Source organism: Salmo salar, chromosome 16, assembly GCF_965601325.2.
Source record: "Salmo salar chromosome 16, fSalSal1, whole genome shotgun sequence".
Classification (NCBI taxonomy): domain Eukaryota; kingdom Metazoa; phylum Chordata; class Actinopteri; order Salmoniformes; family Salmonidae; genus Salmo; species Salmo salar.
Window position 1 is genome coordinate 14,659,954 of NC_138306.1, and position 18,999 is coordinate 14,678,952.

The following is an 18,999-nucleotide window of genomic DNA, read 5'->3' on the forward strand; positions in this document are numbered from 1 at the left end:
TTGCAGTTCAATTGTTTAATGCGTTAACTACAGTATGCATACATACAGGAAATAAGTAGCAAGAACTAAAGGCAACTATAAAGGACTACAAAATACACACGGACCAATACATTTACAAAACATTCAAAATCCTTACAAAATGGGCTGTATTGGTCCTTTTGTTGTTCTGCAATTTGGATCTTTGTACAAATTTTAAGATTTAATTCGCCATCTTAAATTTTCCACAATTTTACAAGTGCCGGGGAGAACCTCTAACCCACTATTTAAAATGGAAAGACCATTGCCCCCACCACACCCCAAGTAGATCAAAGGAGTGAACCCATGAAAGAATCTAGTGCACTGCCTTTCTTTTCCCACTAAAAAAAAAAAAAAAAAAAAAAAAAAAACTGCCCTCTTTATCCACTACCTTTTAAGCCTCTGAATGCAAATAAATCAATCATCAAATATGCAAAAAATTAAATCTGTAGGAGGGAGACAGCCAGGGACCTTTGGTAGTGACTGAATGCGTGTGTACACGTCGTCTTTACATGTTAGATCACTTGTTGGACACTACATTCACATATCTGCTCGTACTATCAATCTCTCCATCTCCCTTTTAATATTTACATCGAAGCATAAAAATATTAAACAGCATGTCCAAATAACTTCTCCATAGCCAGGCCAAAACAAACTCTTAGATCCATGAGCAGCAGTCAAACTTCAAAATCAGCATTGCCAGTTCATCCAGTGCTAACAGTAATGTAGGGGGGCATCTGTGGGGTGGGTCCAGGGATGGAGGGTTTGGCCCTATTATCTCTCCTGCAGGCTGGCTGACTAACTGGCACCAGTGCCCTCCATCACCTGCTGAGCCTGCTTTTGCCCCATACAGCACTGAGCCACTGACTGGAACAACCTGAGAGGGAGAGAGAGAGAGACAGCGGAGGGTGTTTAATCCAAGTCCTCCCATTGCAGCAATTTATCTTAGAGCGTGTTTGATATTTTTATTTTATTAAAGCAGAGCATGAACACACAACGTGCTGCTAACTGGTTATCCTCCAGCTACTACTCTGCAGGTGAAGTCATCTCAGCTGAGTGAAAAGCCAACTCTAGGAGAGAGTTAATGAGCACATACTTCTCAATCTCTGGGGCACAGTGTACAAAGTCGTGGCTCCAGAACTTGAAGGCGGGATTCTTGATGAGCTCGATGAAGGTGATGAGCAGTCCCCAGGGATGAGGCCTGTTCACAATCAGCCTCTCCAGAAGAACCCTGCAAAGAGGTGCAAAATCCTGTTAACAAAGACACTTGGACAGGAAACTGATCCATAAAAATGTAGGTAGTTCCACAACGTCTTCAAATGCAATTGTTCTTTGTAGAGAACAAGATTTACCTGGTAATCTGCTCCTGGATTGCCTCAGTGTTGGCCTCAGCAAACAGGTACAGCATGGTGCAGCTGAAGTAATGGGTGTGGCTGTTTGGGTAGCGCAGCTGATTGGCGATGGCATTCAGGAAGAGATAACGCCCTGGGAACAGAGAATGATGAGAATACCACACAACGAAAAGAGAAAACTGTATGCATGTGTGTGCGCACGCATCTTACCCTCAGTGTCCAGGTCCACAGCCAGGTTCTGGAAGATGTCCATGTGGGCTGAGTGAGTGATGGTGCTCATCGAGGGGGTGCTGCCCTTGTTGTGGATGTGTGCGATGGCCTGGGTTCCCACATACAGCACCAGAGCGTTGATCAGCTGGATGTTGTAACGGTTGCCTGGCTCATTTGACACCTAGAATAGGTTTGGAGGGTAAAAAGGAGAACAAAATGTAAAACCCCCAACACTTGCAATTGAAGGAGACACTCGTTTTATTTCCAGATTGAATTACCTGGAACTAAATCTACAGACAGACGCACTGAAAACACCCAAGTACAATGACACTTCAGATACAACGCAAGACAAATCGACATTTGAACATTTGCGCAAAGACTCAAAACTTAACCTGTTCTAAAGATGTGTCGTTGTGCTGCAAATACTTCCAGGGACCCAGAGTGGCGCCCCCTACCTGCAGATTGCTGCGGAGCTCAGAGAGGAAGGTGACGGGGGAGCGTGTCTTCAGGTACGAGTCCAGATCCTTCTTGAACTGAGAGGGCATCACTCCGGTGAAGTTTGTAAGGATGCGCGGAGCGATGTTGATCTCGCTGAGCATGTCAACCTAGTAGACAAAGTGAAAAATAGTAATAAACATTTACAGAAAACCACAAAAAAATTGCAGTGTAATGCATTTAGGGTCTGTCATTCGGCTGTACCTTCAGATTGGGAGTGAAGGGGTCTGGAAGCCTCATGTTGCGTGGGAAGGCACTCAGAATCAGGTTGCGGAGCTGGATGCAGTTGGGCGGGATGACGTCGCAGAAGCCGTAGTGGTAGTCGCACAGGAACTCTGGGAAGTCATGCAGTAGGACCAGAAGGACGCGCAGGGTACCCTGAGGTCAGAGGAAAAACATTCAGTCAAATCCAAGTCAGGTTACTAATGGTTTCAAGGGAAAGAAACATTATGAGCCATTTCCAAACCTTGTAGAGGATTTGCATAGGTTTGTTAAGCTCAACATTCCTCAGGAAGGGTGCCAGGTACTTGAACAGATCAATGAGAAGTTGGGCATACATGGGCCAACCCTAAGAGAAGAGAAAACAGGTTATCAATGGTTGCTATTCAGTACCAAAAACATCCACCCAAACATGGCACCGTCTTGTCACACATCAGTGACTTCTCCTTGCCTTCTGCTGTGGGGTGTGCGCCAGCATCCTGGCGATGAAGATACGGTGAGAGATCAACTCCAGCCAAGCGTAAACAAAGCCAGGGGCTTTGGTAGGCCTCAGGATGTGGAAAGTGTTGCTGTGGACAAAAATAACAAAATAGAAACATGGAAAAGGTAGACAACTCAGTATAGATGAGCACCATACATTTTACAGTTAAGGAAAAGTGAGCTTTAAGACATCCTGACAATCAGTGATAAATACCCCCAGTGAAAATCAACCATAGAATTCTATGCTGTATTCCACTAAGAAACGTTGGATCGCCTATGGCTTTTCTAACAGGCGTGATGGCAGCACTTACCAGAAGGCGGTGAGGGTCTGGAAGTTGATGGTCTCCAGCACATGCTCGGGGGCATTGAGCTCAAGCAACAGCATGATGAAGATGCGATGGTAAGGCAACTGCTGGAACTCAGTCTGTCTCACATCATGGTCCTGGATCAACACTCCAACCACAATACCTAGAACCTGAGAACAGTCAAGGGGACACATTGATGAGCCCAGTAATGTCATTTTCCAAGAGCCTTTATCGGAAATCTGTGACGGGTTTTAAAAGACAAAAACAACTCAGAACTATGAATTGCGTTGTCAGTTTGCTGATTTGAAATGTACGGTTGTCTTTCCGAGATATCTTTACAAAGCAGAGCGGATTCTACAGAGTCCATGGAGAGGATCCTCCTGATATTAACCTTGTTGAGCAGGTTGATCTTGGTGACGGTGTTGGTGGCCTCTCCGGAGTGCTTGACCAGCAGGGCGATGAGGCGCACAAAGGCGTCCAGGTTGTGGTAACACTTGGCCCTGATGATGGCGGCGCTGGCCGCAGGGTTGTGCTGCTGCTCGGCCTGGGCGCGGTAGCTGATCTCTACACACATCTCCGTGCACAGCCGGAAGAAACGAGTGATCAGGTCATCGGTCTTCAGAATGCCCTGCTGGTGCATCTGGGGAGGACAGTAAGTACATTAGTGAGAATGGCCATACACGTCTAGTCATCCATAATTTAAATTGTGTATATTTTACTAAGATTTTCTTAGGATTAATATTGATGTCCAGTCTCATAACACTGCTGCTGGGTGCAGTGGTTTGGAAGACAATGGAGTTGCTGCTATGTGCACTGCTCTAGCACTAAGGCCCCACTGTGTCAAGACCGCAACTGGAGCTGTGCTCGTGTTGTGAAGGCAAACAGCGCTCTGACTGGCTTGGAGGAGAGAAGCAGTCGTCATAAGGCAAAGACTGAAACTAAAATAAACACGAGTGTGTGCTGTCCTGTACCTGGCCCACAAAGGCAGAGAAGGCCTTGGTGCTGTCCCGGCCGGCGGCTGCAGAGTGGTACAGGTTGACCCATTCCCTCAGCAGGTACTCAGCCTTCTCCCTCAGGCCTGGCGGGTCGTCGTACTCGGATGCCTGGGAGATGCCAGAGTGCATCATAAAGTTGGGTCCTCCGTGGGCCCGGTCGATCATAGCCTCGTAGTTGGAGCGGACCACGTCCATCAGCTGAGGAAGCCTTGAGGTTAAAGGACAGATATACATCAGTCAGAACTACAAACGTATGTACACCAAGCACACATCTCCAGGGTCATATTCACGACGCACAAAATAGAAGAAAACTGACCGAAACAGTAAGGGACTAACTGAACTAGTCTATTAACAAACGCCCGTTTTAGTTTTCCGTTTCAAAAGGTTTTGCTAGAGTGTGCACTAAAGAATATGACCCAGACCAAAAAAATATTAATAGGACTTACCCCTCAGGTGCGTTGGCCCTGGAGTGGGCGCTGGTTCGCATCAGAGTCTCGATAGTGTGGAACAAGTCTGCCTCGGTAATGTGGCTCACACTGCGCTCATCCACCAACAGCAGCTTCACCAGCTGCATGGCAAACGCCACCGCCATGTAGTGCAGCCCATTCTCCATAGACTAGACAGAAACATACAGACACACGGTTGTAAGATACTAACACAGGGACGAAACACACTAAGCCATTACCCAGTTTTATAGAATTGAGACAGACTATTCACAGATTGAGTTGTGCACCCGAAAACAAACATCTCAACACTTAAAGGTGTGTAGTGGTGTTTACCTGTGCCAGGTGCAGGTCATACTGCTGCATGTTGACCAGGTGGTTTCTGATCAGCAGCTCCACAGCCTCAACGTTGTACTTGTACTCATCACGGCACTCAATCAGGCACCTGGAACAGATCAAACATAAGCCAAACGTTAACAAAAATTTTGTTGATTTAGTTTCCCTTCCCCATTAAAGCCAAAAAGATTCCCATGAGTTGGTTTTAAGGGGGATACCAACCTGGTAATCTGCTTGTTGCACCACAGTGGCCCGTATGCCCGGCCGTCCTGGAGGGCTTTGAGCACCAGCAGGTGGCACTCTCTGTACCGCAGAAGCAAGTCAGCATCGGCACCACTGGTAGCATCCAGCAGACCCTCCACAGCCTGGAGCGAGAGAGACAGTTAGGAAGAAAGCTTTTCTACTGAGACCTAAACTACTTGTCTATGCATGCATGTCCAATGTGACTGTGTGAGGACTAGACCCTGACCTTCTGCAGCAGACCCAGAGCGGCGATGCCGTCCCGGGAGTTCCTGGCTAGGGCCACGGCCTCCAGCAGGCTGCGCAAAGCCTGGGTCTGAGGGTTCATGGCCAGCGCTGGAGGGATGGCGTGGAGGTGCTGCTCCAGGTCTGCCATGCACTTGTCATAGATCTGAGCCACGTCGTCCGTGGCCCATGCCTGTTGCTGTAATAAACACAGGACAGAAACACATTCATATAGTACTTGAGTAAAGTTCTTAACCTTAAAATCAGGTTGGGTTATGTCAAGATAGCAGCAAATGCAATATTGGTGAGTGCTCTTCCAGGGCCAAAGAGCCTTACCTTCATGGGCTGGGCAAGGAATCCTGTGGGCTGAGACAGGTCGTTGCTTGGTAGGAAGCCTGGAACATTCCGGGCAAACTCCTCATACACCGCCAGCTGTTTGGGGTCTACGCCTCCAACCTGTGCCAGAAATATCACTCAGTAAATAGTCCAGATGCAAAAGCGATGTTTGATATCACATTCATGAAATATATATATTTTTATATTACTGTCTCTGACTATACCACTACTAGGAAAGAAACCAATGGAGTGCTATAGACCAGGTGTGTTCACCTTGAGTCTGATCTGCTCTGGCATGCGCTCGGCCTGGTAGGTCAGCACAACGGGGTCACAGTAGCGACGGCCCTCCTGGCGGGCGTGCTTCCTCAGCTCAAACTCCTACAGGAGAGGAAGGGTACAGGTACAACAGTCAGCCATTAGATAAAGTATTGGAGAGTATACAGACAAGAGTAGCATCCCAGTGAGAATACAAACGTGCCTATAACTAAACTCACCGTCGCCAGCCTCTTGTCCATCTCTGGGCCAGCCTTCTCCACTGCAGTCTTCTGGATGAAGCAGCAGGCCAGCTCACAGTTGTCCTGGGCGACCCTGGCAGCAGCCTCCTCCATCATCTCTCTCTGCTGGGGGGTGGGGGCCTGGAGGGGGACAGGAGCACAGTTATAAGCAACACCACCACTAATAATATTTTACATTTTATATAGCCCTTTGTGGATTTGAAATGGGAGAGAATGAAGATGACTACCCGGAGGGCAGCGGCAAAGCTGTTCTTCAGGTTGGTGGCGATGCTCATGAGCAGGGGCTCCCGGCAGGTGATCATGGCCATGCCGGCAGTCAGGTTGCGCATCATATGATGAGCTGCCACACGCATGCGCGACTCCTCCGAGTCCAGAGCAAAGTCCTTCCTGACGATCTGCTCGCAGGTGGTCATGGCGATCTTGATGGAGCGGTCCACTACGGGGTGGACGAGCTCTTGCACAGCCCGCTCAATGGACTGTCTCACACACTGCTTGAGCTGAGGGTGGGCTTGAAGCAAGGGGATCTGCAGGGAGTGAAGCGTGTTAGTGCCGCCACAACTCAAAAGACTTACCATGTGTATTCGTCACAAGGTGTTTGAGTGAAGGTGCTACTTACGTTGATGTTGATATTGATGTGAGGGGCTAGCCCTGCAAGGGCGTACACATTGATGTCATGATAGCTAAACTGCGGGGTAGGGGGCCCAGTAGCTGAGCAAGTGGTGGTCGGGGCGGGAGTGGATGGTGCAGCTGCAAATGGAAGAAAGTCTCCTGTTGGTTACAAAACACTATTGTGATTAAAATACAGGAAAAAGGAGCTCAAGCGCAGCGGCTCGACCAAAGCAAAAAAGAAACGGGTTAAATATTCTTGGCCAAACACTACAAATCCAGGTTGTCATTCTACATTCAAATGATTGAACTTATGATGGGCTAAAATCTTATTTAACAATTGTGTTTAAATATTAACATTTCAATCAATATACATGAGGACATTCAGATTAAACAAACATTTGAAATAAAATTGATAGAAAGATATCCACACACCGACAAGGGGCATCCCAGTTTGAAAGTGCTGGATACCTGTGCTAACAATAGGGATCATTTCTTCAGGGGGCTTGGCCTCTTTCTTTGGTGCAGAGAGCTGCTCCTCCAGACTCTTCAACTTGTCTTTGTCTTTCAGCAGGGTGCCAGGCTTCAGGTCGTTGATGTCCAGTGATAAGTTCTTACACAGCACCTCAATCTCAAACTTTAAGTTCAGCTGTAGTGGGGAAAGAATCACAATGACAATCAGTATGTGAAAAGTCAAAAAACGTGTTAAAAACATGTCGATACTGGTGGATAAAAGAGAAAGGGTTCCCGGACCTTCAGATCATGTTCCGTATGCAACTCTGCCAGAACATTCATGATGGCCATGGTCCAGGGATTCTGAGGTCGGAAGATCTGAGAACACATTTAACCTGCTCTTAAAACAATGAAATAAGGCATAACAGCGAGAAAAAAAAAGGTGTACAAATACATAACTCCAGAGGGCACAAATAATTTACCCAGAGAGCCATTTGGTCCTAAACTATTTTTTTTAACCAAATAGTATTTTTAGGAGCAAAAATAGTACACACATACTTTGAGCCTCTTTGCTTCTTCTGGAGATGGGCTATAATACTGCCTATAATGGTCTACATCATCTAGTTCTGGCTGGCTGCCTGTCTGCTGCTGTAGGTATTCTGCCTGGAAGGACTGGCTCCCTGTCAGCTCCGGTAGGTACTCTGCCTGATGGGACTGAGTCAGTCTTAGGGCCCATAGTTTCTCTTGACCATGGGACATGACCAGGAAAAACTAGTACCTAGTTCAACTCCAGACCCAACCATATTGTCAGTCTCGCTATTCCTGCAGGTCCTGCCTGCCGGGGTTGGCTCTGTCTGTGCTGGGCCTAAGCTCAATTTGTCATTATCACTTTGATAACATTGCTAAAGTTGTTCCCTAGAAATTAAAATGTGAATTCAGATACCTATTGATACATTTGAAAATGCTTGTGAGATGAGGTCTTACCACGCTACGCAAACTGGATTCCAGGACTTTGGCTACAAACGGGACCACATACAGTAGCTCCTGCTGCCCCTTGACATAGGCTTCTAACAACAGGGATTTCACCTCCAAATCCTTAAAGAAATGTTTTACAAAAAATGCAGGTTAAAACAACAAAATACCATCTAGGGGCACAGTTACAAGCGTTTGGTTATTTGTTGGGAGGAAAACAAATGGAAAGTTCTATACAGGCCAACATTTAAAGGTGAGGAAATGTACTCACCGTGTACAGGATGGGCTTGTTTTTAGCCAGAGTGATCATGCCAAGCCAGTGGCCCAAATTCTTCAGTAGGGATCGATCAGAGAAGTTTGCAGCTGCCTTATCAGAGGTAAGGAGAACCTGACACATGGAGAGAGAAAAGGCTAGTGTTTAAGTAGCTCTCTTAAATGTGATATGAGTTTACACATTTTCCATAAATGTTGTTTAACTGAATAATCACACACCTTGATGTTTCTGTAAGTTTCATTCAGAACCATTTTGACAAACTCAGGGTTCTTCAGGGTGTCTAGAAAGTTGGAGTATAGGCTGTGGAAGTTGGGCTCGATGCTGACCCTCTTCATGACAAGATACTGGGAGACCCAGGGCATAAACTCCTCTTTCACAGTTTCCTTTAACTCCTCAACCTTTGGAGTTGGAGGAAAATACACAAGCATTTGTAAAATTACAGAAAGGTATTTAAATTGACCGAAACCAAGATGTTTAATATAGCAGTGGCAACATATGACCAAGTAGTAAGCAAACAAAAATATATCTCTATGACCCACCTTCTGTGTCATGTTGGATTGTGACAGGTTATTGAAGATAAAAGCAATTTTCTCTTGAACATTTTCTGGGGGTTCCACAATCCTCTCAGTTTGGTCTGTTGCTACCAGCAGAGTGTCAATGTTTGTGGTGTTGATGGAGGGCTGAAATTAATAGATTAGAATATACACTCAGAACAAAATGTTTCACAATATTCTAACCTCCACTTTGGAAATCATAACTTTACACTACCTCAAATTCCCATAAAATTATTACTTAGTGCATCCTGGCCAAATAATCACAGTATAGTAATTATTTCTTCAATGACCGCATTAGAAACAAATTCTCATTCTCTTAGGCCTGTCCCATTTGCTTGAAAAAAATGTGTTATTTCCTAGTTTTTGCAATGAGCAGCATATCGTTGTAGAAATTAGGGAACCCTCCTCACGGAACTGTTAAGTGTTTCCATTGACAATGAAACTATAGCAACGCAGAAAACAAACACTGAAGCACTGGCATCATTTCACATGGCCAGCTAAAAACATAGGCATATGGTGCAATCGTCTCACAGGTACTCACCGGCACATCCTTCTTGAAGCTGCCAGGGGTAGGTCGGGTGATGGTAGTGGTTTTGGCGACAGTGGTGGTGGCGGTAGCTGTGGTGACCAGGGTGCTGGGCTGTCCAGGCTGGGGGGCTTTGGGAGGCTGAGACTGGGCCTGAGCTTGAGCCAACGCCAGGCTTCCAGGGGTGGTGATGGATCCTTGCATCTTCACTGGAGGATCCCGTGACTGTTGGCCATACTCGATATACTGCACGCACAGGATATTCGAAAGTGCCAGAGCGAGAGACTTATTTATCGTGAAGTAGGATCCGCACCTCTGGCTAAGGTGGTGCGGAGATCAGTATAAAGACAAGGTACATGTACAGATGAAGAATGACAAATTGTCTCAAATACACAGGAAATCCAATTACCTCTTGTAAATGAAGGGGGAATTGCAGAAAGTGGCCGATCGAGGCCAAGTGCTGACAATATTGTGGATAGTCCTTCAGCCTAGAGAGGGAAATATCAAATTAGCCCTACTGCAGATCACAGATCATTTGAATCATAGATACACAACATTCTATAGCAACATGCACATATTCAGTGTGGAATTCCATCAAACATATGAAGAAAAATAAGTCCATACCTATTTTTGAATCTATCTAGAGCAGCGATTCCAAAGTAATACATTTTGGATCCAAATGGCTTCCTTAAGGCTTCAAGGACATATCTGAGGGCCAGTCCAAGGGCCATGTATGTGACAAGACCCTTCTCGATGATCCCCCCGAACAGGCAGGCGGTGATGTGCAGCTCCTTGTCGGGGTACTGGGGGAAGAAACGGTACTCCTCGAACAAATTCCTCAGCATACAGTTAAAGACCTCCCGCTCTCGCTTGATGGTGGAGTCCTTGAACCTCTGTAACATCTCCAGCACCTGCAAAGAGAGGGGCGCCATGGCTTAAACAGCTGTCAGCTTGAGGATAAACACCATCACTGGGTCAGTGCCTGAAACAACCTGCAGACTATTTTACTCAGGGACTCACCTCATCAACAGACATGGTGGGGTGTGGGGGGTGGTTGTAGATGCGCTGGAAGTAACTGTTAGCCTCATCGTCAATCTCCTTACTAAAGTGCTGGTTAGCCTCGGGCCACACCTGAGATAGGTCAGCTAGGAAAAAGGTCAGACTAAATCAAACAATACTGCCATAGAAAACCCTTTGGAACTATTTCAATAGTGATCAATTGCAGCAAATAAAACATTTGTCAAGTAATGCAAAACAAGCTTAGGAAGTTTTTCACTATCAAACCAATAAACGCCACACAAAAAAACATATGTACAAAGATTGTATCAAAAATCCAAGTTCAAATTCCTGTCAATTAGGAGCATAAGAATTTGCCAATTTGTGTTTAATGGAAGACTGACCTGTATTTCCTCTGATTCAATGTGTGAAAGACACTGTTTTTCTTCCCAGATTGTACTCAAATGTTTTTAGATGAGAAATGTTAAAGTAATCGACTCCAGGAAAACCACATTACTTCAAGAGCCCATTAGGAGATATTAAGAGAACGTTTTGGGAGGAAATACAGTTGAGGCGCCTAGCACACTCAGTCACACCACCACCACTTACAGGCCTTCATCTTACTCTGCTGAAAGGTGGTCGGATTCAGGCCCGGTGTGCTCATCTTCCTCGTCCCAAACGGATCGCTGCTCACCGCTGGCATTCCAAGACCAGAACCAATGCCTGATCCCAGAGGACCTAGACAAAAAGAAAAACAAGTTTAGTTGTCCATTATATTGTAATCAAAACACTATGAAATGATCTCTATGGCAGGTTCTCTACTCATACCTGTGTTACCTAGCTGTGAAGAGAGGCTCCCAATCCCCCCAAATGGTGTGCTGGGGTTGGGGTTGGACAGTGGAGGGAAGGCCTTAGCTGGGGACTGGGGGTTGCTGAAGGCAGAGCCCAGCGGGGTAGGGAAGCCCTGCATGCTCTGTGTGTGAGAGGTGGCAGAGCTGCTCAGGTTCAGCGAACCCATGGCTGTCAGGGGATCCATCTAGAACAGAATGGAACAAATGTAAATTCAGGGGATGATGAAAGTACAATGTTTCTAGCCGATACACATTACCCAATAACAGTGTTAGAGAACATAGATGCAATGCCCTTCACCTGGAGAGGAGACACCGATACCTGCACAGGGGAAATGGCGTCTAGACTGCTGGTGCTGGGAGCACGTCCCTTTGGCATGACCCCCGGTGGTGGCTGGCGGGCTTTGTTCATGACGTTGCTACAGTTGGCAACCATGGTCAAGATAGTCTCAGAGAGCTCTTGAGACACACTCCTGAAAAATACATCAATTATTTAACTATATGACCTTGTTTCATATTTAGAAAGAATTAATTTCAAGTTCATGTTGTATTATGGAAACTAGACCTTTTGGCACAACCATATAATATGATTGAAGTAATGAAAGGGAGCATACCGGTCCAAATGTGATCATCGGTCTAATGATTCAACCTCTGATGGAAACACAGTAAACTCACCCTGCACAGGCCTGCAGACAGCCCAGCATGGTAGCCATCGTTTCCGGGGGAAGCTGGGCGCTTTTGGGCTGGTCCTTCTCTGGGGCAAGACCACCCATAATAGAGGGACAGCGTCTTTTCAGGAACGTTACACATGCCTGGATGAAGGGCTCCTAGAACGGCAAACAGGTCAATAACTGTCATACACTATATCCAAGTAACTTTTGTAGCAATGTGCATGTATAATTGTTGTAAATTAAAGGCTCAACTCACGCCACCCACCCCGTGCTCTCGGATTTTGTCAGTCAGCCATTTGTCAAGTTTGAGGTATTCACGGCGAGAGGCAAGTGCAGCAAGGTCAATAACAAAGGCAAATGGAGTACCATTTAGCAGCATTGAAAGAGACTGAAAAACAAGAGGAACAGTTTGGATATTACAACAAAAAAAGTTTGCAAAGTGGCCTTGTACAAAACTATAAAGTTTTCATTATATTTCCTTAAGACCATCCCTGATCTCTACCTTCAAGTCCTGGGCCACATCCAGGATGCGGGACAGCTTGGCCTGGTCGTACTGCTCTCCTCTCATGTACCACTCTGCCATCGAGTGCATGATCAGCTGACGGATAGAGGGGGACTGGCCCTGTCCGTGCCACGCGTAGTGCAAGATGATGGCGGAGTTGGGGTGGTTGCCCAGGAAGATGGGCATGAGGGTGGAGATGAGCTCATGGCGCAGGGTGTGCCAAGAGGTGCTGATCTGCAGCAGTGCCAGCACCAACATGTCAGGACAGTGTTTGATGGGGAAACTGAAGAGCTGCTTCACCTGCTCGTACTGGCCCACCTCAGAGAGGCGCAGGAGGCTCTCCACCAGGTCCAGGCTCTTCCTGTGTGGCGAAAAATCACACAAACAAAGACCATCAGATATGGCATGACATGTGACTAATAATTCATGTAAAGGAGTATCTGGAACTGTGGTGGTCAGGAGGGCTGTGTTTCACCCACCAGGTGGCTATCTCCCTGTTATCGTCCTCGGGTGGCGCCTTCAGTATGTCGATGGCTACAGTGTGGCAGGGGTAGTCAGCGAAGCAGAACACATCTGGGCTCATGAGGGAGTGCTGAATGAATGACAGCTGGAACAGAGGGGAGTGAGAAAGGTCAGGAGGGCTGAGAAGGAAGTCCAGCAGTGGGACAAGAGCCCAAAGCGTTGAGTGTGTGGTCATTTTTACACAACAATGATCCCCTCTTCCTTACCTGTCCCTCAGCATGCTTCCAGGGCCGGTAGATGAGATCGACAGGGAACACCTCCATACCCAGGCCCCTCTGGATCCCATACACCACCATCTGAAGTCCCTTACTGTCCCGGATCATAAAGCCAGGGTGATCGAGCTCGTAGGTCACCTCTTTGAAGTTGAGATTGGGGTTCTTAAATATAAAACGGAAGTGTTATGTACAAAGTATAAGACGAGAATGGCCAACTGAAGGGAAATATCAAGTAATTCCACTATAACTTACAACTTCTTTGACCACGTCAATCAGAACTTCTACATTCCAAGTGTGGGCCTGAGAACCATCACTTTTGTCCTTTCCATCACTCCAAATGCCACTGCCCGGAGCAGAGATGGACTGAGGAAGATGTAAAGAATACATTAGTATATAAAGAAAGCAGTTTCATGATTTTTTTTTACAGAGCTTTGAGGTTTATTAAGTTACTATCAGGTCAACCCTCACCTGTAGGGGGATTCCATCAGACAAGCCAGAGTGGGTACGAGCCATCATCCCCAGGACCCTGGCCACCTGGCTGGCAGTAACCTCTCGCACCCCATACTGCAGAATTATGTTGCGGCATTCATCAAGACTGAGAAAGAGCAAAACAGTACATTAACAGGGGTAACGGTCATTCAATTCCTTCTGTTGTGGTGGTTATGTATGACACCAAAAGTGACTCAAATGTAATTTGTAATGGGCATTTCAGTTACTAAATAATCACCTTGCACAAAAGCCATAGCCAACTTCCTGCATGAACTCTGCAAGAGAACTCTCCATCATGGTCTTGGCTAACTCTCCCGAGTCTGGCAGAATCCTGTCCATCAGAATGTCCCGTTTTTCAGGGTACAGCAGCGGTGCAAGCACCACAGGGCAGCGCGCCTGCGGGAAATCTGAAACACACAGACAACATTTAACTGATGGGGCAACAATGTGAATGAAGTAAGAGCTTACATTACTTAATTATTAACATTTTCCTTCAAGTAGCATGTTTATGCCCCTCACCTCTGCACAGTGTCTTGAGGAAAGCGTCAATCTGCTCTTGTCCGACGCCACTGGCTCCCTTCTGGCCAAACAGAAGATGGGAGAGGAGCAGGTGCAGGACCTCTATGGCAATATCTTGGAAGCCACCTTCCTGGTTAACGCCAAGGTCCGCGTCCACGTACGAGCGGAGGAGATCAGGGAGCTTTTGTTTGACGAACTGCGCGGCTAAAAAAGATGGGGAAATATTTAAAAGAAATACTTGCTTAGATACAGTAATTACAGAATAACTTGATCCCCCCCAACACACAGATAAAACATTGCACGTTTTCAAGTCAGCTGGTATAGTCAAAAGATTAAATATAAAAATTTACCAAAACCACGAAGGTCTGCGTTGCACGAATTGAGCAAAGCAAGGCCAAATATCACCTTGGGGGAAAAAAGACAAGATTTTTTTTTCCCCTACTGCAATAATTATTTTTATCTGATAACATACATTTCCATACAGACTTAATTTTCTAGAACATAACTACTTACTTCTTGAACCTTGCTTAGCTTGAGAACTTTACTCAACTGAGTAAACAAGTGGGACGACGGCTTCAAACTCTGAAAATGATAACGGTTGAGAAAACATTCAACAGTTATTCTGATGCAGACAGTAATTTTGGGACATGAAGCAAGGCATAACTTGGACCCACTCCATCACTGCAGAAAATGTACACAATCTTTCTGTTTGCAGAAATCTTTTACAAAGGTGAGTGAGAAAATAAGCACGTATGCCTCCTACCTTCTGGTAGTGCAAAGGATTGTCGATGGCGTAGCAAAGTGTTGAAATAAAATTAGGCTTTGAAATCAGTGAAACACACTCCTGGATCAGAAACTGTATCATGGGCAAGTGGACAAACAAAGGTAAAAGGGAGAGGGGACATAAAATAGGTTAAGGACAAAATAGGCACGCAAAGTCACTTTCTAAAACAATAAGGGAAGACAAACTGACAATATCAATGACGATTAGGAAACCTACACAGTGGTGCATTCAGAGTTCACATATTCCTAGCGCTGTGATATCTAAGCATTTTCCGGTTCATAAGAGACCATTAATCCTCAGAGCTAAATCAGTTGAAGTCTAGCCACTGGTGTAATAAGTATTACTAATCAAAAATTACCTGATGAAAATCTTTGCCACTGCTTTTACCATCACCACTGAAATCCACATGGGAGAAGAGACAGCGTAATAAATGCCTGTCCGCCTCAGGGCCGTGACGATTCACAATCTGTTAGGACAGAAAACGCATTCACCAAAAGAACAACAGGTTGACCGGCACAACCAAAATACTATTGACAAGATAACTCAGACCTAATGCAATTCTGAACCACAGAATCATATTTGTTTTACAATCATTTCTGAAATGTGATGTCTAATAAAAATGTGCCTATCTACATCATAAAATCTACTTAGCTATAGCCCTGCAAAGCTCTAAATTTGTGAAAAATGTGTACTGTTTTGTAGTGTCCCAACTACAAAACTGGAAATACAACAATAGAAAATGACAATTTGTGAGCATAATACTACATGCTACTCACATGCTGTATTTCCTGCTGGCTGGCTCTGTAGTTTTTCTTTGTTAAATTGTCCACCAGGTAGCTGATTTGAGACAAAGCCAGCGAGAGCGAGTCAAGATTCATTGCTGGTTGGGGCGGAAGCAGGCGGCCGTGCCCGGCGCAAAATCACCATTATTCCCCTTTAGTCACTTCAGTGATAAGATACTTCTGCCCCCCCCCAGGTGTGAAAAATGTCTGTTTTAAAACAAGCTTCTTCTGTCAATGGATCTTGATACAAGGTAAAGTCCCTCAGTGCAAAATCAAGTTCAGCATCTGAAAATAGCCAAGAGAGAAAAGTAGTTAATACAGCTGCAATCTGCAATACAGTTCTACATATAGAAAAATGTGTGGTAAAGTATTCCAAAATAATGGAGCAAATACTACACCAAAAGCGCATAACGACGTACAACTGCCATGGGTAATAAGCCCCATTGGGCCTACTACTCACCTGGAGTAATCCTGATTCATACGGCTGCGTAACACTAAACAAAACCGAAACACAGCTAGCTACCTTGAAACTGACATGTAAGAAAGTCACCATGACAGTTTGCACAAACAAATGATAAATGTTTGCCAAAACTCTTTCCCAACGTCGCTCTAGTATCAGTGTCACGAGAGTCGGGCCTTGACTTCTGCACACCCACTACTCCCAGTTCAATCAGCATCGTGTGAGCTGATATTTATGCGGATGATTAACTATCTTTATGTTCTACACTGGCAACGCATGGTTAATCAATGAATAAACAAGCTAAAGTCGTTGGGAATTTGTTTACGTTATTTGGCTAACTAATGCTAGTTATAGTAATTACAAACGTTAGATATGTTTTCAGTGTCCTAGCAATAATGCAAATAGTTAGCTACTATAGCTCAGCGAGACAATACTAACGGCAACTAGCTAGCTAAGTTAAAAGTAGCTTGCGTGTGTGTCATCTAAAAACATTTCTTCCGTAACCGTCCACGTAGCCAACTTATGGGTTAACGTTAGCTAACCTTATTTTTTGCCAGTTAACAGATAACGTTACCGCTAGCTATCTTGGGCAACATAACTTGGCTCACGTTAACTAATAATACCAACGGTCACGTTAGCCATGATTGCTAACTGCATAATTGACCTGACCACACACTAACAAGTATCATTTGTTAACGTTAACCATCTGACAGCAACAAGCTAACTTACCCATTGAGACAAAGAGCTAGCCAACTAACGGTAGCTAAGCACATTTTGCAGCTAACTTAACTGGATGTGACCAACGTTAGCCAGGCTACAGACAGTAACGTTAACTCTCACAAGGCCGTAATGTTGGGCTGTTTTTCTGTAGCTGGCTGGTTAATATTTGTTACCGTTGCAAATCCAACAATTCTATACAGTAAAAGCTAACGTTAGTTCATTGATCAATTTAGTAGCGAGCGATTATACTATTGTCCATGGAAATAGTCAATACAATATCTAGTTACAGTAGTAAGTTACTAGTATTACTGAGTAGTTCGTTACGTTAACTCAACGCCTAGTTAACAAATTACCTAAATGTAGCTACCGTTAGCTAACTGGCTAGCTAGATGACCTAGCCATGTATGGCCAGGTAGTACTATAGCTAGTTAACGTTAGCGCTATCAAAGATAATGTAACGTTACTAGTAGTTAGCTAGATCAGACGTTGGCATGAACATGTCGTTGTCAATGTGCACCATCCACGGGGTAGAAATAATTACCGTTAACGTTAGCTAACTTAAATACGAATGGACATTTTCACTAGCAAACCAACTCTGCTTTTTGACATGGGACCATCAAACAGAACTAACGTTAGCTGCAAAGACAACTTCAGCCAACGCTAGCCAGTTTTTATTTTCTTAGCGAACGTTACAGTAGTTAGCCATGACGCCTAACGGCTAGTTGCACAATTGCTATCTTACTAATATCTTGATTTGAATAAATATCACCGATTGTTACAAAAAATAAAAAAATATTCAACTTACCATGGTCCCTAAAATGTATTTGTGATGTTCATTCCTTTGGGTTTCTGCGCCCAAACTTAATTAATTAAAAGGGTTGCTCTCCTTCCAGTTCGGTTAAATTTTTCAAAATAAAATGGCGACTGTCATCTCCGCGCGCGCACACAGTGCAGTCTGCACTTTAGTGCTCGAGCCCGGGCTCGCGACGCCATTGTAGTTGTTCTTCTTCTTCTTCGGTGGAGTTTAACAGCGGTTGACATCCAATATGTTGCATTACCGCCCCCAACTGAACTATAGTAAAATCCATTACACTTTGTCATACAAAATGGAAAAAGGGGAAACGAGAAAAAATGTATATATTTTTTAAATCACCCTACACTCATTATTAAAACCCACCAACATATTCCACTACTTTAAACCTATCTCATCCTACCCCAGGCCACTGACCTGAGAGGACGGACACTACCACTCAACACTACCACTCTGCAGCTGCCACCACAACATCTATTTTCTGTGACTTATGCCTCGATCACACCAACAGCGTTATTGCGTTTTGGTACACCAGAAGTACATTCATTTCCAATGGAACGCTGCATTTGCCCTGCAGCATTGCGTTGCAGAGGCAGTTGCAGTGAGTTATGTGTGGTGCATACCTTGTATTTAACAAATGTATGCATCAAACTGTATGCGTAGACAGCTTGATAGAAATGGTAGCAGAAAGTACATGTTGAAATTTTGTTGCACACAAAGATGATGCTGCGTACCATTTTGTACAATGTGATCAGTGTGATCAAGGCGTTACATCCATCTCTGTGGCACAGTTGGTAACCATTTCTATGAACGCTAAGAAGCTAACCTTACTGAAACATATCACTCATTGGCCTATCCCTTTGTTCTAGCACAGACCTAATATTCACAGGGTTCCTCTCAGAATCCCTCACCCTTGATCCTCCCTCTACTTTCTTCACTGCCTCAGCATGCGGCATCTTCTACACTACTCTGACCTTGGTCACCTCAACCTGCCTCTCTGACCCTTACCACGTCAACCTGCCTCTCTGACCTTGGCCACCTTCACCTTAACCTGCCTCTCTCTCAGTTGACACACACTTTTCCTACCGAAACTAAACATTATTCTGTCCCATGTCCTCCTGCACACTTC

General features: G+C 45.1%; 1 protein-coding gene across 10 annotated transcripts; it reads right to left on the reverse strand.

The window, feature by feature from the left end:
• Positions 1 to 18,060, reverse strand: LOC106573200 (CCR4-NOT transcription complex subunit 1). 10 transcript variants are annotated; one of them, XM_082962548.1, is made up of 49 exons: positions 17,865 to 18,060; positions 15,874 to 16,164; positions 15,456 to 15,563; positions 15,077 to 15,169; positions 14,827 to 14,895; positions 14,664 to 14,718; positions 14,314 to 14,517; positions 14,033 to 14,201; positions 13,774 to 13,900; positions 13,558 to 13,668; positions 13,297 to 13,467; positions 13,048 to 13,175; positions 12,569 to 12,929; positions 12,323 to 12,454; positions 12,071 to 12,222; positions 11,697 to 11,868; positions 11,376 to 11,583; positions 11,157 to 11,285; positions 10,572 to 10,696; positions 10,176 to 10,462; positions 9,961 to 10,039; positions 9,567 to 9,797; positions 9,011 to 9,151; positions 8,690 to 8,869; positions 8,469 to 8,585; positions 8,210 to 8,320; positions 7,784 to 7,939; positions 7,526 to 7,603; positions 7,208 to 7,421; positions 6,783 to 6,934; positions 6,394 to 6,690; positions 6,146 to 6,286; positions 5,925 to 6,029; positions 5,652 to 5,771; positions 5,320 to 5,514; positions 5,073 to 5,215; positions 4,851 to 4,959; positions 4,518 to 4,687; positions 4,048 to 4,279; positions 3,468 to 3,716; positions 3,083 to 3,246; positions 2,743 to 2,860; positions 2,539 to 2,640; positions 2,277 to 2,450; positions 1,970 to 2,182; positions 1,578 to 1,758; positions 1,368 to 1,500; positions 1,112 to 1,246; positions 1 to 892 (listed from the first exon to the last, which is right to left on the reverse strand). In XM_082962548.1, the coding sequence occupies exons 2-49, from the start codon at positions 15,973 to 15,975 to the stop codon at positions 814 to 816; spliced, it is 7,422 nt and encodes a 2,473-aa protein (XP_082818674.1). In that variant the 5' UTR covers positions 15,976 to 16,164; positions 17,865 to 18,060; the 3' UTR covers positions 1 to 813. The 10 variants fall into 10 exon arrangements, with proteins under 10 accessions (XP_082818674.1, XP_082818673.1, XP_082818680.1 ...); XM_082962547.1 differs by having other exon boundaries at positions 7,784 to 7,930; positions 9,567 to 9,806; XM_082962554.1 differs by lacking the exon at positions 7,784 to 7,939 and having other exon boundaries at positions 2,033 to 2,182; positions 11,172 to 11,285; positions 11,385 to 11,583; positions 11,718 to 11,868; positions 12,332 to 12,454.
• Positions 18,061 to 18,999: the final 939 nt, after the last annotated feature.